General features: G+C 40.3%; 1 protein-coding gene across 1 annotated transcript in view; it reads right to left on the bottom strand.

Annotated features, from left to right (window-relative positions):
• The window catches only part of MICU3 (mitochondrial calcium uptake family member 3), a 131,869-nt gene that overhangs the window by 56,518 nt on the left and 50,880 nt on the right, over nucleotides 1-24,471 (bottom strand). Inside the window, exons 5-6 of the mRNA XM_018565115.1 lie at nucleotides 12,221-12,268; nucleotides 6,202-6,284 (exon numbers count right to left, since the gene is read on the bottom strand). Coding sequence (XP_018420617.1) covers nucleotides 6,202-6,284; nucleotides 12,221-12,268 — 131 coding nt within the window. The remainder of the gene's footprint in view (nucleotides 1-6,201; nucleotides 6,285-12,220; nucleotides 12,269-24,471) is intronic.

The raw sequence follows: 24,471 nt of genomic DNA, 5'->3' as shown, positions 1-24,471 counted from the left end.
GGGGGCGTGTACAGCTGGCTTTGCCTCTAGATAGGCAGAGCCAGCTGTCACTCACACAGCTGGATGGATCTCAACAGTAATGTCAGGATCAATCCTGGCTGCGACGGTCTCAGTATATCGCGAGCTGTAGCTTGCGATATACTGAGCTTTGGGTCATGGGAGGACACTAGTATATGTCCTCCTGTGACCCTTAGGAGAACTATGGGGAAAAACACTTACCCCATAGTTCTCCTTTAATCAATGCTATGCTTGTTGTGGTTTACCTGTGGTAGCAGACTACATTAAATCGCTGTGAACTGGGTGAATGTGAATGCAGCCTGAAAGCCAAACTCTATCTTATACCTTTAGGCCCTGTAAAAAATAGGTAATAAAAACCCTCCCCAGATGACCCAAATGAAGACCTCTGAAAAGGGTAAGTATATAAAAAAGAACAACAACAAATTTGGGGAAGAACATCATTTCATTTTTATGGGCCTTCAAGTGCATATTGATGCAGTAACATTCATGCAGATTGTATTTTCCATAACGCTGTACACTGCACCATAGAGCTATTACTGAGCCCCATTGGTACATATGACAGTTCTATGCTTTATGTGGCTTCCCTGAACTAGCAATGATATACCAGTGAGATTTGAATGTAATTGCTCTTTTAGCAGCATATGGATAAATCACATTTTTGTTCCATCAGTTTAGGATGGGATACTGCTAGAACTATGAGGTGAGTGAAAAGCACTCACCTCATAGTTCTCCTTTAACAACAGTTACAAAATTACCTCTTGCAGTGGGGCTACCCCCGCACTGCAAGGGTTAACTGCTTGTTTTGGTCTAGGGTGTAAAATAGAAAATAAATACTCACCTGAAACTCAGACCTGCTTAGCTGCTAGACAGGTCCCCGCAGCCTTTTCCCCCTCCACTCCAGTGATGGCATGTCCCTCAATGATCATTTGACCATCGGAGCAGTGGGAGAGAGAGGCTGCAGGGACCAGTCTAGCAGCCAGGTGGGTACAGGGTTCGGATGAGCATTTTTCATCCTAGACCAAAACAAGCAGTTAACCCTTGCAGTGTGGGGGTAGCCCCACTTCAGGGCGTCATTCTGTTTCTACTCTGTTCTTCTCTAATTTGTGGAATGTCCTGCCACTGCAGGTATATTATCAAAATAAATAACAAACATTGTATTTCCACGGTTATACTGTCATTACTACAGGGTAGTGTGGCAATATGTGAATCCAGGGAATTGATGAGATGAGAATTGGTCATAGCAGTCTGGGGGTTTTGTCTTGTAAGGGTTGAACCTAATGGAGGCTGCCACTCTTTGACTTAGCACATATTAATTCTGGGACAGTTATGCCCTTTGCAGTGAAGCTGACCAGGAACTGGTATACAGCCTATGAGTCATAGAAGGAACGTCCAATTTGGGGGCTTCTCGGATAATTTGACTTGTGACATATTTTCTCTACAGCCATGTTGAAGTTGCCCAATGTATGATGTCTGGTGGACATGTGTGGGAGAAAACAATGAACTTCAGAGCGCCCTAAAAAGAAGGATCAGAGGTTCTTTTATATGGGCTACACAATTCTTCTTGCTTTGAGAATGTTTGCGTGCAGCAATTCACAGGAACACTTAAACTGCTGTATTGTTTATAATGGGATGAGTCGTAGGCCTGCACATAAAATGAAAGCTTTTTCTGGTTGCTTAGAGTCAACATATCTGTGTGTGGGAGGGATGCCAACACGGAGCTGTCAGCTATTCAGGAATTTCTGCACATTGTTTAGTATGACAATCACCCTAAATCCAACACATGCTGACTCAGCCTGCTGAACTGGGACATGTCTCCCAGTTCATTGTCACCAGGAAAAGGTTCTGTACATTTATAAGCATACCGAAAACGTAATTACTAAACCACATACAAATAAACTACCGGGATTAATTTAGAAGTTTGCAGTCTCAAATGTATTAGATTTATTATTCAGTACAATAGTATTAGAGTGAACCAAAGCCATAGTACCCTGAGGCCTCGTTCACACCGAAAGCGTGTGCGTTGCAGAGCGGTAGCTGCTGGAACGCACCGCGATCGCTAAGAAACTTCTCGCCGCGTTTTGGGGCGGGAGGGGGCGTGGCGGTGCATTGAATTCAATGGCACCGCTTCCACGCCCTTCCGCCCGCAGTGCGATCCAACGTGTGGCCAGACTTTGCCAGCGTTCCGTTTCACTGCAAACGCAAAACATAGGGCTTGCTCTATTTTGTGCATTTGCAGTGGAACACAACGCTGGCAAAGTTTTACCACGCGTTCGATCGTACTGCGTGCGTGGAAGCGGTGTAATTAAATTCAATGCATCGCCACGCCTCCTCCCGCCCGGGGAGAAGTTTCTTAGCGATCGCGGTGCGTTCCAGCAGCTACCGCTCTGGAACGCACACGCTTTCGGTGTGAACAAGCCCTGAAAGTACTGCAAAACCAGCAACTAATGGGTACATTAAAAAAAACAGAGCACTGATCGAGGATACCTTCACACCGTGGACTCTTGGTTAAATCTGTGATCAACATCTATTAGCCTGGTTAGATGATTTCATCAGACTATATAACCCTCTTGCCTATGGTGTCTGCAGTAAATCAGATTTGTAGGATACAAGAATTCAGGTACTGTATATGTCAATATGCCTTTCAGAATGGTATTTTTAGCGGCTGTAACAGTTCTGTAACAGCTGACTTCTATCTACAGGTTATGAGCAACATGACACTTAAAGTGGACCTTTAACCCCTTTCACTAAAAATCACATCAGTATGCAGCTCTGCATGCCGATATGAAATGATCTTACATTCATTAGTTAAACAAACTTGATTTTCATTTAGTTACAAATAGAGTTAATTTACTTCCTGGTCCAGTTCTGGCACAAATGATGTAATCTGCCCAAGCATTGCATCCTGGGAAGGTTACATCAGGAGATCTGATCTGTAATCTCATGATATCTCAGGGAAAGGCATTTTCCTCCCCTGAAATTATGTGCATGGTCACATGTCCTAGTCACATGTGCCAGAGTCCAGGAAGTAAAGGGAGATCTAGTAATCTGCCCTTAGCAAAAATGGCCACTGTCAGAAGACTGGGAAAGAAAAGAGAAACAAGGTATGCAAAGAATACAAAGCCTGCAATTATCTAGAAGTATGTGTTTGTAGATTTTCATTACTAAACATTTCTAAAAGTTGTGCCTGTTGCTATTTTAAAGATATAGGTAAAGGTCCGCTTTAACTTAGAAGCATCTGATGGAAGCGGACATTATTATTCTTGAAGATTGTATACTAACAGAGTGACGTTGTTCTCAGTAAGGCCAAATAGGTTGAGTCTCACTATCAAGGAACTCTTTTTAGTGTTGGATAGAATGCAGAAGGAAATTTCTTTGCTGTCTGTAACCCCACTGGGGATATTGTGAAGAGAGGTCACCAGCACTCAAGATGCATAGAAAGTAGTTTTTATTGTACGTTTACATCACATACATAGGTTTAAATGCCAATGAGTTGGGGCCATGCATTGCCCATTCCTCAAGGCCAGATTTACCCCACTCCCACCCAAACTGTATCACTGATGCAGGCGGTAAGGAGAAATCCCTCCAATGGGGACATAAACAACAATAAAATGTTACAGTAGTACTAACCCTCCTCCACTCAAAACAAATAGTACAATTTCAGCCACAGTTTCCCTTTAAGCCCTGGTTCACACCTAGGCGTATTGCATATGCGCGTCTGTCGCGCGGTTTTTTAACCGCGATTTGCGGTAAAAAAATCGCGCGACAAACACGCGTTTCCGAGGGCTACTTCGCTGTATCCCAATGGAAACGCGCAACAAAAACGGCCCAAAGTAGTACATTTACCTTTTCAGGCGTGGGCCGTTTTGTAGCGCGTTAGGGACGGGCTGAAATACGCCAAGGTGTGAACCAGACCCATTGAATACAATGGGATTTAGATGTTTGAGCATTTTGTAGAGCGTTCGTCGAGCGTAGAACGCGCTACAAAACGTTCAGGTGTGAACGAGGGCTAAGAGTTTGGCATGGCAGCTGATAACTAGTTTGGGATTAATGGATCGTCCATAAAGTGGACCAATGAATTTCAAATACTTCATAAGCAACACATGAATTTGTTTGACAGTTTGTTTTAAAACAAGTTTATTTTCTATTCATTTATTTAAAGAATAAAACACCTCCAGCTGTACACAGGCATCTACATCATCCGAACCTCCACAAAAAACAATATAATGAATAAAATTATCACAATTTATACTTTAATACCTGTTATATACATAACACAAGAAATTCCCCCAATCTCTTCTTCCTTCATTTTGTATTAACAAGTAATTAAAGGAGAAGCATTGACAGTAAAAACTACTCTTCCCAATACTTAGGGCCAGCGTGGAACACTGCAGCTGTCACATGCCAGCTCTACGTATGGAGAAATGAGTGATCACTAACTGCTGATCGCTCAGCTCACTTTGTCCTTCCTGCAAAGAGTGGTAACTGTCAGTCACTGCTCTCTGCAGGGATTCCCCTTTCCTCTCTCTGTTCCTTCAGCGCTCACTGGATGGACAGACAGGGGAGGGGTAGACACAGCTGGTTCTGACTCTACGAAGGCACAAACAGCTGTCAATCAGGAAGCTGGGCGGATTCCAACAATATTGTTGGGATCTTTCCTGGCTGCAGCATGGCTCTGCACTGTCAGCATATAGTGGACAGTAGCCCGCTATATGCTGACTTTGGGTCACAGGTTTTGGCTTTACTTCTCTTTCAAACGTTAACATTGATATTCATGGAATGAAAGCTAGATGTACCCTTTAAGTTTAACAGAAGTACTCCTAGAGACTTCCAATCCCCTGCAATATATCCATCTTACTTAGCCATCCACCTACTCCTTATAAAGACGTCATAGCATTATACACCTTCATTATACACCTTCTACACCCTTTTAAAACTATTATTAAAAGAAGATAAATCTCTGATCTTCTTAAAAAGTCAAAGCATCCCATTTCTTTTGAACTTAAAGAAAGGCCAGGCCTGCACTTTGATTATATAGACAATCTTATGCGAAATGCATCTAAATCAAGAAATCATTTATCTGAAAAGAGAGGAAGACAAAGAATGGACACTTTCCAAGTGCTGCAGGTAAACATTAATCTGTCCGGCCCCTTTGGAATAAACAGTACAAGAGAATGAAGAATGTGCTTCCTTCCTCAGCTGCTTGTCTTTTAATGTTTCTGCACTTACCTGTAATTACCTATTTTCACATCTGGATTTTTTAATCTGCACGAGTTACTGACATAAAACATATTTTATTTTCTTTTGATATTAGAACATGACGGAAAAGGACCTGTGATTTGGTTAGTTTAAAAGCAAAAAAGAACTTTGATAATGTGTAAACTGTTGAAATGCTTGAACATCAATGGGGGCACAGGTGTATATTTAAAGGTCCACTTACATTTAAACAAATTTTCAGCTATCAATGTATAATGGAAAACCTTAGTTTTAAAGCAACTCTATCGCTATTAACAAAAGTAAGACTAAGCTATTTCTGCAAGGAAAAGGTTTAATATTAATCCAACCCCACTTTGACACAATCTACTGTCTTCAAGAGACAATCTTGTTAAAGAATCTTTACTTTCTGAACATTTTTAGGTGCACTGGATACTTTTCCTCTGCTGCTCTCTCTGGTTCGTTCACCCGTCTCGAGCTCAATGTAGGGTGTTGGGGTCAGCAGATGGAACCACAAAGAGCACCGGGGGACACCAGCATCAGACACTGTCCAATACAGAACATTTTTTTCAGCCACTCTCTAATAACTCTCATGTACACTGCTTGTACTAGAGTGAGATGTTGCAGAGGGCATGGCTATCAGCATTGTCGCTTCTAAGTCACAAGCTTTTGGATTTTCTGGATTAACAACACTGCCTCTGTTGCTAAATCCCTCCCACTGTGAGCTGCAGTGTCCGGGAGGGGAAATGAGTGAAGCACAGATGAATGCCGATTTGTCTCCCTCAGGGGAGTTAAAATACGTTTTTTTTGTTTACTTTATGAAGCTTGTGCATTGCATAGTAACTGGATTTTCGACTTTTTAGACTATCACAGAGACATTTTTGTTTACTACAATGTTCATAAATTATCCCTGGCATTTACTACTGGACAGAAGGCATGCTGGAACATCTCAAAACTATTTCAAACACTTACCACCAAAAATTCTTCTCTGTCCACCATCTGATTTCCATCTGTGTCAAACATATTAAATGCAATCTTGAAACCCGCATGCGGTTCTGAAAATACCAAAGAAATATGAGTTTAAAATGTTTTTATTTGTAAAATAACATGTTTAAATAAAAGGAAACAGTTCATCTTTAAACCTATTACTTTTAATTCAACATCCTGATTCATAATAATTAAATGGCCTTTGACTGATGGCACTGTAGGTAAGAAATAATCATTCAGTATGTGATTTCATAAAAAAGTATCAAATAAGTCGCTATGGGTTATTGTACTTTGACTTCTGAGTAAGCCTAATGACATAGGTTATGTTAATATCTTCCAAGGCATGGCAGCTGGCATGGTACAATGTATCTTGAAAAATTCAACTAGTTTATTAGTAATGTGGCTTCCTTGTAAAAATGTAAAGATAATACTGGTGTACTGGCAATGTGACTCCCTTGTGAAAATGTAAAGATAATACTGGTGTAGTGGTAATATGGCTTCCTTGTAAAAATATAAACTTCAAACTGGTGTACTAGTAATGTGGCTCCCTTGTAAAAATTTAAATTTTAGACTGGTGTACTGGTAATGTAGCTTCCTTGTCAACATGTAAAGATAATACTGGTGTACTGGTAATGTAGCTTCCTTGTCAACATGTAAAGATAATACTGGTGTACTGGTAATGTAGCTTCCTTGTCAACATGTAAAGATAATACTGGTGTACTGGTAATGTGGCTCCCTTGTAAAAATGTAAATGGTATACTGGTGTACTGGTAATGTGGCTTCCTTGTAAACATGTAAAGATAATACTGGTGTACTGGTAATGTGGCTTGCTTGTAAACATGTAAATATAATACTGGTGTACTGGTAATGTGGCTTGCTTGTAAACATGTAAAGATAATACTGGTGTACTGGTAATGTGGCTTCCTTGTAAACATGTAAAGATCATACTGGTGTACTGGTAATGTGGCTCCCTTGTAAAAATGTCAATGTTATGCTGGTGTCCTGGTAATGTAGCTCATTTGTCTAATACAATAAGCTGCAGGTAAAATCTAGTACAGAGAGTGATAAAATTAATATGAGCATTGGAGGGTTCACAAGCTATGGGCCTATGCTTCATCTATTAAACTATTTCTCATGCTTGCATTATATTAGAACATATTTTCAGTGTTACAGTATACAAAGCTATAACTGTACAGCTTCTTTGGAAATAGCCCTTTCAGCTTCCACTGGTTATGACAAGGTATGCTTGCTAATTTACAACTGTTGTGTGGTGTATTTATCAAAATAATCAGCCCATTGCTCTATGTTCCCTAACTAACCTTTAGGCCTGGTTCACACCTTGGCATTTTCAGTTTCGCACGATTTTATCTGCGTGTTTTTCCATTTAAAAAACCTGTGTTTCTCCCTGCATAGAGATATCTATTGGGACCAAACTGCACAACATCTGCCTGAAAATATCTCCTGCATCTTTTTGCATGACAGGCATTTTCTTACGCATGATGCAATGCTATGGTGTGAACAGTCACCATTGATTTGCATGGAAATGTGGGGTTTGCGCATTTTCGCACGCTTAGATCCCATTAAAACGCTCAGGTGTGAACCAGGCCTTAGAGGCAATCACTGCAAACAAGCGATTTCTGTAGTGCTCAATGACACTTCTGGACTATCAGCAGGTAGTCTGGCTAACTCTTCTTGAACAAACTACTCCAGCTGTCTCAGGTTTTAAGGGTGCCTTCTCCAGACCTCATGCTTGAGCTCTTTCCATGGATCTTTGATAAGTTTCACTCCCATGGACCTTAAACTTCTTAATAATATTTGGAATTACAGTCACACGCACATCAAGCTGCTTGGTAATGGTCTTATAGCCTTTAACTTTGACATGTTGGGCTATGATATTCTTTGTGATCTCCTCAGACAAATTTCTTCTTTGCTTTCTGTTAAAACCAGATATTGAAATATGTATGTGTGAACCTTAAATGATGATTGATTTTCTATATTTTAATCTATCCAAGTTTGGAGATTCAGTTTTACTATACTGCTGATTTTGAGTTACAATTGGTAATCAATCGGTAAGCTGACAGGCAGACCTAAGTATAGTTGAAACAGTTGTTGGGAATGCCCAAAGAAGACTTGGCCTTCAAAATGAGTTTGAAGAATAAACCACATTACTCAGGACATAGACTATGATGCCCAAAATGGGATAGAAGGAGAACACATGACTCAGCTACTAGAGTATGGCACTCCCTTATGCTAATCAGAAAGACTTTTAAGGTAAACATCACATAGGTTATTTTAAAGTAAAAGCATGGATAAAAGGATGAGGGATGATCCTTCAGGGGACACATTCACACACACACACTCACACACTCATTCACACTACAGACACACACACACGCACAGCATCACACAGACACACCCACACTCACATTGAATAGACAGACAACTGTTAGGACTATTTTTACTTACTAACTAAAGCCACGTTTCTTAAGCATCTTATAGATTTCTGCTGTAAGATATACTATATTTTGTAATCATCAAGCATCTTATAGACTCATTCTGTAAGATATACCATATCCTGTAATATTTTGTAACTTTAAATTAAACACATTCTGAACTTTATGCAACAACGGAAACAATCATCTATTATTGAACTTTTCCACCCTATGCTTCGAGAAAAGGAATATGACATAAAAAAATCATATTTCGTGTCAATTTTCTTACACTTTCTTTGACCAACATTCAGTGTGGTGCACACAATAATACTAAATAGCAAAGTGACTACTTTTCTCCAGTGACTGATTACACGATTGCAGATATGTGAGATACCGTACTACTTACATAAAACAGTTAGTTTAGCTGAGCATACACTAACAGAATTTTTTGTTCACCCCTGCAGGCTGATTCCTCCATCCGTTGTAAACAGCATGGATGGACGAATCTCCCACCGTGGTTATTGCTTTCTAACGGCTTATAAATCATGAATAGAGAATAAGACATAACAAAAGCTTCATAAACACTGCACTTGTAAACACTTTGTTGACATATACAGGAGGATTACAAATAATCCCAGGTTTGGAAAAATGAAATCCAAAAATGTAATTTTACTTTTGTAACTATAAAATTCAGTGTCAAAGTTTCAGTCCAGATCCACTTACATTACAACCAGATCACCAGAGTAAATTTAAAACAAATATTTCCATTTTCTTTAATATCAGAAGTGCTATAATATACATTAAAAGCAATTCTACAGTATATAGCAGGAGGGTCAAATGTAATGTGACTAAACTCAGGAGTTAAGGCCTCATTCAAACACAACGCAAGAACAAAATTGTATATTGCATATATACGCGTATGTATACGCATAAGCGCACGTACATGCTTGCCTTATATGCAATCCCAGAATGCATCACTCGTAATAGAAATTTTAATGTGCTGTACGCATGTACGCGCGTATAAATCATGTCTAAATTTGTGCTGACACTGTCCTTCCTTCTGGAGGGTGGCTACTTTTGTTCCCCATGGTCCCTGTGTGTGTTGTAATGTAGTCACCGCTCCAAGGTCACTCATGTGATGGACTACATTAATACAAATTAGTAAACTAAAGGTGAGTATCCTTGGAGTGGTTACATACAGTACATTAACTAATAACAAAAATCTAGTTTATTTGGTCATCACTCGGCTGTAGATCCTCATCTCTGAATTGGTGCCGACACTGTCCTTCCTTCTGGAGGGTGGCTACTTTTGTTCCCCAAAGTCCCTGTGTCTGTTGTAAAGTAGCCACCCTCCAGAAGGAAGGACAGTGTCAGCACAAATTCAGAGATGATTTGAGGATCTATAGCCAAGTGATGACCAAATAAACTACATTTTTGTTAATAGTTGTACTTGAATGCATGTTTAAGATTTAACTCCTTAATTTAGTGTCACTTTACCTTTCAACTAAAGGCAAGATTTCAATTTTTTAGTATCATAAAATGTATAATCTGTAAAACACTGCCTCAATTGTAACATAAGGAGTTTAATTGTGCTGTGCATGAGCCAGTTGTCAGTAAGGGGTCATTCTCATTACAAGCAATTAAAATCTTACATGTATCTAAGCCTTTTGGGCTAATGTCAGATGGGTTTTTTAACTTAAGAGTTAGAGATAGAGCTAGGTAATTAACATAGCTCATTCTCTCTGCTGATCGCTGTATTTATTTCTGCAATTAGGCTGTAAATTACTCAACTTGTCTAAATATTTTATGCCTTATGGTATCATTGATAGAGCCTAATTTTGCTAGAGAGTTCACTCAAGCTGCCTGTCTGTACCTCACTGTTCAGTCAGGTTTAGTCATTGTGCATTATCACGGAGTGTGTGTTAAGTAAGCGGCCTTTGGATCATATGGGGGTAACCTATGCCCCTTAAAGAAAATTATGAATTAGGGATGCACCTATACTTGTTTTTCAGTATCCAGTACGAGTACCAATATTTTTTTCGTACTCCCCGATACAGGGCGGCATGTCATGACCCACCTCCTGGCTTCCTGATTGGCTAGCTTCACTTGTTGCTAGGTAGTGCAGCTTCCTGACCAATAAGGAAGCTGGGACGCAAGACATGACGTGCCGCCCGACTTCCTGATTGGTTAGGAGGCCATCCTGCCTATCAACAAGTGAAGTTGGCTTTCTAGCCAATCAGGAAGCTGGGCGGCATGTAATGACCCACCTCCCTAATTGGCTTGGAAACTGGCTTCACTTGTTCCTATGCAGCCTGGTTTCCTCTCCAATCAGGAAGCCAGGAGGCGGGTCAATACGTGCTGCCCGGCTTCCTAATTGGTTAGGAAGCCATGCTGCCTAGCAACAAGTTAAGCCAGCTGCCTAGCCAATCAGGAAGCCGGGAGGAGGGTTATAACCCACCGCCCGGCTTCCTGATTAGAAAGGAAGCTGGCTGCATGCTCCCACAGCACTGTCAGTCAGAGGGAGATCTCCCTCTGACCAGAAGTTCCAGTATCGGAGGTAAGTATCGGAGCAGTTGGATGAGTACGAGTATATACTCGGCATCAGCACCGATACTGATACTAGTATCAGTATTGATTCATGCCTATTATTATTATTATTAACCCTTCCAGTGGGGCTACCTGTGCACTGCAATGTTTAAGTGCTTGTTTCTGTCTAGGGAGGAGAATAAAAAAATAAACAAGTTATACTTGCCCAATCCTCTGAGCTGGCTCGCTCTTAAACCGGTCCCTGGAGACTCTCTCCCCCTCATTTGTAGCAGTCTAAGGTCACGTAAATCATCACATTCTATACACAGTATATAAACATGAGAACGCCTGGGTACACGTCATCGCTTCAGTGGAGGACGAGACAGGCAGGAGGGATCGCTTTTACGGCCGCCATCGAAGGATTGAAGATCGGGTGAGTATAACTTTATTTTCAGCCCTAGACCAAAGCGAGCAGTTAACCCATTTAGTGCGGGGGTAGCCCCACTGCAAGGGTAAATAATAATTTCCCCCAGAGTTCTGCTTTGAAGCAAGAAAATGTGTACAATCTGAAAGCTTAACGTCTCAGTTGACCTTATACTACTTTTAGTGGAGAAGGGGGCTTAAGCAACAGGGGGCAGGATGCTAGTGCTAATTTATCAGGTGGAACCCATTATAATCAAAACAGTTTTTCTAAAACTTTTTCTAGACTCTTATCCTCTGACAGCCATCCAAACAAAACCTTGGCTGCTATAGCCAAAACAGCTGGATTTGGTGACCGTCATCTCATATCTATGCATACCCTACGTGTAGTACTATTTAAAGAATAAAGTATTAAGGATTCATGTAACCTTTATAAAGTATTTAACAGGCTGAATCCAACTAACCAGTAAACATCTTCTGCAGTGGAGCACACAATTCGAACACACTCAGACTATGGTAAGAATAACATTCACAAATGTTTGAAACAATGACAATAGGATTCCTAAACATAGGAGAGAGCTAAGAACGTAGAACAACAGCAGAGTTTCTATGGGTAACATACTTACTTGTTAGCAGGCAGAGGAGGAAGAGATACTCGGTGTAGGATACCATTCCTATAAAGGAAAATTAGAAGATTCACATCATTGTAATTCTCTTATACAGTAAGAAATGTATTAATAAACAGACAGTAAAAACACAAGCAGACAGCCAACTGATGCCCTGTCTTAAAGCGACTCTGTTTCTGAAATCTTTACTCGGTTAGGGAACTACAGCTCAAAGAAACTCAACATTTGGCACTTCTGGAAGTATTGAATGCCTGCATCCCCCCGCTGCACGATGTGGTTCAATCCGCTAGCCCCTACATTGCTACTGTAGTGACGTTGTGGCTCGAGAATGGAACCGCCGTACACAGCAGCGAACATGGCTAGAAGTGTGTTGGATGTGAAGATTCTTTTAGGCAGTCATATCGCTTCAAGGTAGCGAAGATTTCAGGAACAGGCGGTGGGACAGGTGAGTAGTACTTTTATTGCAGAAAAATTATTTTTAATTTATTTTTAAGGCAACAGAGTCACTTTAAGCCTGATTAGTAAGGCTACTGAGTGTCAAACACAATAGAAAAAATGGTATATGGTGCTAGTGCAGGGGTAGCCCCATTTTTTGTTTGCCCGGAGATGGGCTAAGAGTCGTAGAGAGAATACAGCAACACTATTTTTGCTTTAAAAACAGAATCTGCCCAGCTTTGTCAAAACCTAAGCAAATTCATCAACTCACATTTAGCTTTGCTGCTAATTTCCATGCAGTCTCTTAAGGGCTCATTAACACCTGCGGCCATGTTCTAGCATTGAGCTGGTGTGTGCTCTGAAGTAAACAGTGCCATTGTGTCGTACGACGCACTGTACTGTACTTTTTTTTTCAACCTTGTTGAAATGCCAAAAATAAAATGTATTCATATTTATTCACTGCACCACGCTGCAATGAGGGTGCATCGCAAAGTGACATTTAATTCAGTTCTATTCACCACAGTTTGTTGCAATGCAGTGTAGTGCATTGTAACAAGCTACAGCGGGAAAAAGTACTGCATTTTGCTGCGGTGGGGTGAGCTGGCTTTATAGTACACTGGGCAAATTGCCTTGTCTATGCATTGGCACTGTGCTGCGCAAGGTTGCCCAGCGCATCCCAACGCATCTGGTGTGAACAGGCCCTACATTTTTACAAATATCATCGATGTACAGCTAAAGGGGGCTGTACACAAAATATACAACTCAGCAAGAAATACAGATGTAAAACCATTCATTGATAAGATCATAATTCTGCATGCTAGCTTGACTTTTATCCCTGGTAGTTTGACTCACTCTGAAGCAAAGTTGTATTTCATCTGTCCTTCTTACTAAACATAACTATTATGTGTACAGTTTAAAACCTGCCACAAACACGGCCCGAATATAGCACATGCTCATGGCCTTTGGTCTTGACGTATGGAAGATGTTTTATTGTTTTGAGACTTTCTTTTCTTTGATGTTCTATTGACTGCATACAGTATATAGGGTTAAGGTCATTATGCCTACCTAACATTTCATCAATTGCACTTTTTAATGAATGTTTATAGGTATGCAAGTTAATTTATTTCAAAATAATAAATGTTAAACTCCTACTGTGTTTAAAAAAAAATAATGCTACATTAGTAACAGAACACCTCTGATATCTACAGCCTAGGGCATATGCCCTGTCCACCCTATTCTGCAGCCAACTTGTGGGGCATACACTCAGAATGCTTTTGTTTCAGGGTTTTACAAAGCATCAGGTTGTCAGTCAATGATGTTATAACGGCCACACTGAGCACACTGATCTTACAAAGGCTTTACACCTTAAATGGAAGGATTGTTTTCTAACAAACACAAACACGGCACCTTCCTTATGTACTGTTAAGCTTGTGTATCACTTTGCAGTAGTGTGGGCATTAGCCACATAATTGACTTGATAAGTGCTTTAGAAACCAAATGGGGAAAAAAACTGTGAGGCAGATTCCCTTCTGGCTATCAGATGTATCCAGAAGTGGGTTGATAAAGTGGTGTAAGTCTATAACGTTAGAATACGTTAGAGCCATTTGTTTTATATTGGGATTTCTTTGTTTGATGCCACACTCTTTGTTGTGAAACAAAGACAAGTTGAGCAACTGTCAGGCAACATGTCAGCTGAAGTGAAGGCACCTATCTCAGTGTTCCTGAAAGCATTCCCTCCTTTTGTCTGTAGCACTAGATTCTAGCCTTGGGAAAGAGATAGTTCTGCTTGATTGCTCTGAGTGTTATGGGAGAAAGACATTGGAATGGTTATGGCTCAGTAGGCAGGTCCACTGCGGGAATGGAACTGAGGTTACACAAACCAGGGTATCCCAACTAATGTTATGGGCAACATAGGTAAGCTAATAATAAATAAGGATTTATGAGTATGTTTTGTTCATAGCAACCCACTGCATTCCACATCTCATTAATACCAAGAAATACAAAAGGAAAATTATATGAAATGACCTGCTTGTAATCTTCATATGGATGTGTGAAGGAACAAGGAACAATAAATGCCATGAAGATAAAAAACAGTATTGCCTATACTGTTGTCTGTACCATATGCTGGAAACCCCAGGATAATTCATTCAGAAAAATACCACTCTAGACAATTGTTTAAGTTGGAGCTTTCATTTGTGCCTTTGAAGATCATGAGACGACTTGGTTTTGTTCCCACTGAGTGAACATCTGTCTGGAAAGATGCAAGCACACACACTTAGCAAGATGACCATGAACTCCAACAGCACAACTTTGGGTCCAGGCCCCTAGAGCAATTAAGATGTGCCACCAGTTAACAACTGCAGAAGACTCTCCAAGGAGTCTCCAAAAGCGGCTAGATGTAAGACTGGTGGATATATCTATATTGATATGGGTGGATATATTACAGAATATCTACAAAAAGTCCTGGCTTAGAAAAGAGCTGAGGAAAACCTAGTTCCCTGCCTAATGTATTTGTTCCAATCACATCATTGTCCCTAGAAATTAATTTACAAAACTCCAAAAGAAAATGCTACATTTATCTGGAGACACAGGAGATGCAGCAGACTTTAAATACTTACTGTATATCTTAAATGACTCAGAAAGCAGAGCCTTTTTTAACCTCTAGGCAAATTATTTGGTCAGTTAAAGGGACATTAAACCCTCAGATTTTTTTAGCATAAAACAATACTGTAATGTGTGCCTTACTGTAATCCATGGTTGTTTCCCTTCTCTGCTGCTCTTCCTTTTAAATCTGAATCTCTTCTCATGCTGGGCAGAACTTCTGTTCTGCAGCAGACTGCCTTGTCTCTGAAATGGCTACATGGTGTCTGTGTGTAGGTTTGCAACCTGAGCCAGCACTACAGGAAGAGGCAGTCAGCTGCAAAGGGAAGTTCTCCCCAAGCATGAGAAGACATTAGGATTTAAAAGGAAGAGCAGCAAAGATAAGGGAAACTACCATGGATTACAGTAAGGTACACATTACAGTATTGTTTTATGTTAAAACATCTGAGGGTTTAATGTCACTTTAAGTTAAATTGCATCTTTGTACACTATTACCCAAAGCTCAAATAGGTAGAAACACAGGATCTTCTGAGAATCTACGACTGAGTTTTCTTCAGAGTTCACTCTGTTCAGGCATGAGACCAATATTCTCTGTTTAAACTGCGGCCCCAGGTTTTGGCATGGCTGCGGCAGGTTGAGTTATTTTTTTTTAGCTTAGTTGATGAGGAGATCTCCCCATATGAGTCCTGGAGAACCATGAAATCAAAGTCAGACAACCCTGCACCTCCACCAAAAAGTAAAACATGTTAATTAAAGTGACATACAGTACTTGAGTGACTTTTGGTTCTTGCAACGCTATGCAAAAATTGGATTCTAGAAGGTAATGATTATAATAAGATTAAATTGTACAAAACGTTGTATATGTAATATTTGTTGTTTTTCACGTAAGCTTAGGGATGGTGGTACACATAATATAGAGTTCTTCTCTGCTTACATTTACAAATCAATAATTTATCCAATATGACATATAACACATTACCGTACTACTTACATTCTACACTTCCTCTCTGCTCTATTAAAATATAGCAAATTCATTGTTCTCTCAAAAGCAACTGTTATAATGGGAAGTTGTATTACAGAAACTAGTTATTCTGGAGCAAACCAAAGTTTAATGAGAAATAGAAACAAAAAACTGGATCCCAGAATCTGTTTTAGTCATTGTCGATTGCTACATGTTACTTTTGACTGAATCCCTAGTAGGGCTGCTGAAGAGTTAGTTTCTGCAAAAACTTTTCAACATCAACATGCAGTAAAATTAAAAGATATTTTTTTCTACTTATAGAGCAAACGTAACCTTTTCTAACATAAATATGGGGGCTGCCATTACTGACCTCCTTCTGAACTGTTATGACTCACTGAATTTAAAGCAGAAATTAGTTCTCAAAAATAAGGTTCATCGGTAAAAGACATTTTGTATGTAATTTCTCGTTCTGTTTCTATTAGCGTTTTATTTGTATTACACTGCTTGTGGTGCAAATGCAGTATACGCACGAGTTGAGACTAGTTCCAAGGTGATGCAACTCTATTACACATGCAGAAGAGCTGCATCATCATAAGATGCCTTATGCCTGAACAAGAAAAATCAGGGCAGCAGAAGAAGCATCTGAGAAAATTGCAGCAAGATTAGAAAGTTGTAATTACTGGGAAACAGCTTTACATACTAGCACAACATGGCAAGTGCCCTCATTGCACCCTCAGGCCCTAGGTTTTACTTTAACACTTAGGATGTACTAACATTAGGTGTTTTAGCCATGTCCAGGTATGGTTTATCCTTTGAGTCCGGTTCATTTTTGCAGTTTGAGCGATCTGAACTACATCCAGGCACGTTTAATTGTACGGTGCCAGGGACCACTTCGAAGAGATGGTCTGGTAAGGTTTGCTTCAGAGTAAGCGCAAACTGTGCCCAAGTACTAAAATATCAATGATCACAGACCACAGAAGGAGGGATAACTGAGGTCTGGCTGGCAGAGAAGGGGATGTAAGCCAGCCCAGGAATGCTTCTTATAGCAGAGAAGTGCGCAGAGAAAGCCAGAGGATCAGTATGTCAGACAGTCAGTTATCCATGTTTCTTTCTGCAAAGGTTTCCAAAAAATTATGATAACTTATCTGATCATTGCAAACACATACTCAGAGTGACTATGTCTTACTTCTCTGATATGAATTAATAAGGCCTGGTTCACACCTATGCGTATTGTAATATGCGCGTCTGTCGCGCGACCGTCACGCGGTTTTTTTTACCGCGATTCGCGGTAAAAAGCAGCGCGACCGTCGCGCGATTCCAAAGGCTACTTGGCAGTATACTAATGGAAAACGCCCTACAAAACGGACCAATACGCAGCAAAAAACGCTCCGGGACCTTTTCATGCGTGGGCCGTTTTGTAGTGCGTTCGGGACGGGCGGAAATTCGGAAAGGTGTGAACCAGGCCATTGACTACAGTGCTATTTATTTTTTTGACCGTTTTGTAGAGCGTTCATCGAGCGTAGGACGCGCTACAAAACGGTCAGGTGTGAACCAGGCCTTAGAACCCAACTGCAGCCTAAATATATTTTCTGTTTTAATTAGAACATGTGTAAGCTTTTTTCAGCCTGTGTCCCTTCTGTGCTGATTTTCCTTCACTTCCTGTCCAAGTTACCAAACAGAACGTGAGATTTTCCTAATGGGGATACCAACATAATAAAAAAAACCTGACAAATGTTTATCCTTACGCACTTTAAATTTTGTGATGGACTTTTGTTTAATTGAAGGGCATTAGAACATTTATATACACTCTTCACCAACAATGTAAGGAAAGCTCCTATAAACCCTTTGCTTACTGGACCATAACTATAAATTACCCTCACTCTTCCATGTTAAATATTTTACAAACCCATCACTGACACTTTAAACCTTTCCAAATAATAAAAGAAAGCAATTTAGAGAAATATGTATATAGTTCCTTTTACTAGCTAGCAAAGTGTTTATTTTTTAATAAAAGATATGCTAAAATTCAAAAACAGCAACGTACCTGAATATAATACCTTTCCAAAAAAGACAAAATTGTAGGGCAGATATTTCACACAGACATCCTTTAGCCTAAAAAACCCTGAATACTTATAGCAACAAAATTGCAGAGTAAAGCAAAGCATAATCTCAAAGATTTCATCTTCTGTGCAGATATGGCTACATATACAGGTGAAACTCGAATAATTAGAATATCGTGCAAAAGTAATGGCAGTAAGTGCTGCAAAAGCGGCCCAAACCAAGTACTGAGTACATATGCATGCTTGTACTTTTCAGAGGTCCGATATTGTTCTATGTACAATCCTTGTTTTATTGATTGCATGTAATAATCTACTTTTTTGAGGTTGTGGATTTGGGGTTCTTGGGGTTTTCATGAGCTGCTAGCCATAATCATCACAATTATGACAAATCACGGCTTGAACTATCTTGCTTTGCATGTAATGAGTCTATCTCATATATTAGTTTCACCTTTTAAGTTGCATTAGTGAAATAAATGAACTTTGCACGATATTCTAATTATTCGAGTTTCACCTGTATATGAATGATACTAGACCTCTCTTGCAAAAGAAGCTTTGTTGTATTAGTTTTACTAGTCCATTATGTTTAAAAATGTACCTACACCTATTGTTGACACGGTAAGGCCTCTCATAAACAAAAGATGATAATCACTTGGTCCGCATGTACACTATACTGTATGGCCAAACATTTCTTGACACCTGACCACCACACATAAATTAGCTTGTTGGACATTCCAATTCAAACCATGCATATTGATATGGAGTTATATAGAGTTGGTTCTATTCTTTTGGGAAGGCTTTTGAGTAGATTTTGCAGTGTGTCTGCTGGAATTGTATGCCTAAAAGTACATGGGTGCAAAAATTGAAAAAAGGGCCTCAGTCATGAAGGGGTTAAAATATGTGAAAATTCAGCCCAAAGGTGAATAAAGGAGTTGAAGTCAGGGCTCTGTGTAGGCCACTTACGATCTTCCACACCAAGCTCTTCAAACCATATTTCCATTGATCTGGCATTGAGCACAGGGGCAAAGTCATGCTGGAACAGAAATAAGGGCTTTCCCCAAACTGTTGCCACAAGGTTGGAAGCACAAAGCTTTCTAATATGTCTCTGTATGCTGTACAAACAATACAGCATACGACAAGTGCCCTTCAGTGGAAACAGCAGAACTCAATCATTTGCAGGGGTGTCCACACTTTTGACTATATAGTAGGTGTGATGGTTAGGTGTTTACAAATTTTAGGTCATATATTTTATGTCTGTGGGCAACTGCAACATTTTCAGTAGCCCCTTGGCTGACAGATCTCAGGGGAAAAATGGATCATCTGAAATAGAATTTCACCAATAAATTATATCATACCTCTAATATAAGGCCATAGCCAAATGTGTCTGCTCAGTGAATAAACATATATACTCTACAAAAATGTCTGTGAAAATGTATACCATAATGATTATTACAGAAAGATTATACAGCATTGACCTGCTGACTACGATCTCAATTCAAATCCCAGCCTAACATGTAAGCAGATGAGAGATGAGCAGTAGGACTCCAGTACCATGAGACCCCAGAGTAATTATGCTGTACACTAGGCCTAAAGTTTTCCTGCAGAAAGCATGCTGACAGCTTAGTGTGTGGGCATCCCATCAGGAATGCAGAGATATCTTGCTTACGTTTCTTTACGGATCAAAGCTATGGGGCCATTGAGAAGTGTGCAAAGCCCAAAGCTCCCTAGCAGACCATAACAAGACTAGTATGTCTGTGCAGTACATAATGCTTGTGCTTGAAGAGTTTTCCTTCTTCAAGTGACTGACAAGAGCATTTATGTATTAAAATGTTGTGAAAACATCCCCCTAGTTTGCTTATCCCAAAGTGTGATTAGTATCTCTAAGTATGACACAAAGCTTGCACTTACATTAATATAATGGTATTGCTTTCTTTAGTGGCTGAAAACCATGCACTGAATTGCTCAGCTTAACGCTTTGATGAATGTGGTTAAAGCTTAAAATCCAGAGGAAGGAAAATGCTTTAAGAAGGAAAAAAAGTTTTCTTTCAAGAAATGAAACACAATGCCTCTCTTTGACTTAAATCTGTCCATGATAATCAGAGAGAATCACATACAACTGTCTATCTGTGTCCAAGAGGCTAAGGAGAATGTCAACATTTCTTCATACCTTTCTAAAGGCGCTTTGTTTTGGGGAGCCTTTTTGCTATTTTGTGGAGACTTGCTCTGGTTTGAAACTCAACACCAGGATTAACAGGTTTCATCCCAGCACAGGTATTTGGCCGGAGTACAGAAATCTCCCTACCGCCTAAATATGTGCAGCGTGCAGACTTTACATCTTCAAAGATCTGAAATGATAGGAATTTGGATACACCAATAAAGAAAAGCAAAAGAGTGTTGATCACCTGCACTGACCTGTAAGATTTGTTTGAACTTAAATTGTGCCAGCTGCATAGATGAATATGTCACAATAAATTGATTATTGTGGTTTGCTTGGACAAAGGCTTAAACCAGGCCTTCAGACTGGCAACTGTGGCACTTGGCATAAAGGGTAGTGTGCCTATTACACATGGGCTGGTATGGGCTGCTTTTTTAAAGCTGAACTTCAGATATATTATTTAAAATAACAAATAGGAGTTTTGTATTCACCGTAAAATGTTTTTCTTGAAGTCCACTGAAATAGGAATTCTTAGACTGCCGGGTTATACTGCTGCTTACAGAAGTAATGGACACTGGCAATTAAAAAAAAAAGTTGCCCAGCACAGGATAACCCTGCCCTAAACCATCATGCCTCAGTTTTGTAGCAAATTAGTCCCAAAAGCATGAAAATAAACACTGAGGTGTGAGACCTCTGACTTTCCAAGAAAAGATTTCTACAGTGAGTACAAAAATCCAAATTTCTGTCTCATCCATTGAGAAGCATGGGAATACAGAGTCTGTCTGGACATCCATAAGCAGTTCAACAGAGGGGTGGGAAACTTAGCAACAAAAGCTAACAGGCCCAAGAAAAACAACAGAAAATTGCAGGCTGCCTACAGCTCAAAGAGCGGCTTGAAACATCCAACATCTGAAGCTTGTGTCAGATGAGGCCTGAATAGAACGCCTGGTAGAACGTAGAAAAGAACAGAAGACCAGGTGGTAGCCTTGCAAACTTGGAAAAAATGTTGATACCAAAAAGACCAAAGAGCTCTCACAATCTAGTAGCATGCATCTTGAAAGGAAAGGGCGATACCTGATTCTAAAGACAATGGGGGCAATTTTTCAAAACTGGAGCAGACAAATTCTGGAGCAGCTCTGCATGGCAACCAATCAGCTTCTATCTTTCATTTTCAAATCTTAATGGAGAAAACTGAGGAGAGAAGCTGATTGGTTGCAATGCACAGCTGCTCTAGATTTTGTCTGCTCCAGTTTTGATAAATTTACCCCAATGTGTTTTAATGATAATCAGCCAGAGTAACCTAGAGATGTTGGAACGTATGCACCCTTATGGGGTCCACCCAGAATGCAAAAGCAGTCTTCCTGAAGTAACAGTTACTAAAAGATAGACTCTCACAGCCCAAAACTCATTCCAACAATGGAGTGGATACGTCTTTTGGTGAACTAGAGTCAGATAGGGGGACAGAGCCCTGGTTGAGGTGAAGGCACTTTAGGCAAGAAGGAAGTCCTGGCCCTCAACAACACTTTGCTGATAATGCTAGTGACCATAAAGTAGGATGACAAACTGGCCCTTGGTACAGAAGATCCTGATGATCTGAAAGATCCCACAGAGTGTCTGCCAGTATTCTTACAAGGTCAATGTAACAAATTTGCCTGCGCCAGTCCAGAGCAATGAGGATCACCGGAATGCCCTCGAGCTCGAACCTGTGAAGCAAACGAGGAAGTCAATCTGCCAATTGCAGCTGAGGAAGTCAATTTGCCAATTGTGTACGCATGGGATGTATACAGCAGAAAAAGCAGGAACAGGAAGTTCTGCCCAGGACAGGATCGGACTTACATGTCTTGCTGCAAAGAGACTTCTGATTCCCCTGATGGTTGATGTAGGCCACTGCCATATCTTTGTCTGATTAAAATCAGATGGTCCAAGAGTAAAGAGACAGTCAAGTCACCTAAAGCTATAGGATGCTAATCGGGAAGCAAGACCCCTTAAATGAGAAGTCCCCTGCATCAATGGATTTCCTAGGACTCCTCTCCAGCCCAATTGCATAAAATGAACACATATCTATAACCAAAACCTTTTCCCTTTAGTTATTAATAGAGTAGAGAACAGTTAGAACTCCAAGAATGCTTTTGCAGCTGTCTATGGCCCTATTTGTTTTCCCTCATTTCCTGTGCCTGTGACAATACTATCCCCAGGACATGAGTGGAAATCTCTCTAATAGGGACACAATAGCAATTTTAAAGTATGTCTATGGTCAAAATGTAAAATCATATATTCATTTAAACATTGAATTTCATTTTTTTTATTCTACTCCTATTAATCTGAAAGATCTTGAAGTCTGAAAATTTACTTTGGGAAAAGGACCCGCTTACGTTATTGGTCAGTGGCAAAAGGATCTCCCCTCATTTCTGATCATTGGGAAGCCTGGCATCCTTTACAGACAACTAAAAAAATGATGTCAGTGGTTACTGAGAGACAGAAATTGTCTTTTTGTTTAAGGAACAACTTGCAACCTTAGGAGGAACCCTGGTCAAGAATGTCTGCCCTATTCTATCCAAAAACTGAAAAAATAACACTTTTGTATAATAATGCATTTTATTTTTTCATGTATCTAACCACTGACTTGGTTGCAGATAAGAAAGTGTGAACTAGATAGTGGACTGAAAATGAAATGAGGGCACTGAAATAATTTCTTAATAATACTGTGTGACTACACAGGTTGAAACTTGCATTGAAACTGGGGAGCTGTAATTATTACCTGCTATTATTATCTGATAATAACTTTGTTGTGGGCTAAAAGATATAAGTGTTTCTTAAAAATCTTAAATGACACAAAATTACATAGTGGCCATGAGTCACGCTCACAAAATGGGCAGTGATGGCAGAAAATGGAGGCTTCCGCTATGACATCACTAATAGGCAAAGCCAAGAGATTTTCATGCTAGGCACAGAGGATTAATATGTTAGTTGAATGGATTTTGTTTCATGTATCTGATATGTTATGTTTAGCCTCAATCCCATAAAAGGACCAGTAAACATAAATTACAGGTTGGCTAAAAAAACTTGTAGAAACAGTCAAAGATAAAAATGTGTATGTTACTGGAGGTGACTTAACTGAAGATATCTGGGAGAGGTGGTCTTCCTACCAAAATATGAATTCCCAAGCACTTATGTTTTACAAGATTCATAGTATCAGACAGAGGTTTACACAGCAAAATTCAAAGTGGACCTGAATTCATAAAGTGAAGATTTATTTTACAGGAAACATCTAGAGATATTCACTGTGCCTAAGCAGTGCCCTTATGTCAGGATCCAGAGCACCCCCAGGTGGTGCTGGAGCCAGGTCCTGCAGTTCCTGTGCTCGCCTGCGGGTGTCTCCAGCAGCCAGGAACTGTAAGGAACCTGCAGCTCCGGTACTCACCTGCGGGTGTGCCCCAGCTGTGACTGCTCATCCCATCACCTGGTGCTTCCTGGGAGGGTATTTAGGCCCTCCCTGCAGTCAGGAAGCTGGGTCAGTATTGTGTTGCTAACCTGACTGATGACCTTGCTCCCTATCTGAAAACCTGTTGTCGACCCGGCTTGCACCTGACCACTCTTCATCAATCCTGTTCCTGTACCGCGCTGCCCTCCTGTTAACGACTCGGCTTGTACCTGACCACTCTTCTGGTATCCCGAGGCCTGCTGTACATCTGCAGGCCTGTTACCCCTCTTTGTTGGGTTTGTAGTTTTGTTGATGTGGAACCAATAAACTGTGCATATAACCCTATCCTGTGTGGGCATATTAATTTGGTCATCCTGTGTGGGTACCTGCATGTGGTGTGAGAACGCCTGTGCAGGGTACCCTGACAGAATACTGACCCCCAACGACCAAATTGACCACACAGGGACCTGCAGGCTTTTGGGGTTTTCTGTTTTCCCTTGCCACTGTCGAGATGGATCTCGAGGGGATAGATTATTATGCGCTCCTGGCGTCCGAGGTGCCGCAGCACTGCCGTCAGTTGTTTCAAGGCTTCCCTAGAGCAGACCTGTTGGAATACATCCG

The sequence above is a fragment of the Nanorana parkeri genome, unplaced genomic scaffold, assembly GCF_000935625.1.
Source record: "Nanorana parkeri isolate BGI_ZX_2015 unplaced genomic scaffold, ASM93562v1 scaffold814, whole genome shotgun sequence".
In the NCBI taxonomy this organism is placed as follows: Eukaryota; Metazoa; Chordata; class Amphibia; order Anura; family Dicroglossidae; genus Nanorana; species Nanorana parkeri.
Note: the sequence above shows the minus strand (reverse complement) of the source record. Positions and strands in the feature narration are given on the sequence as shown.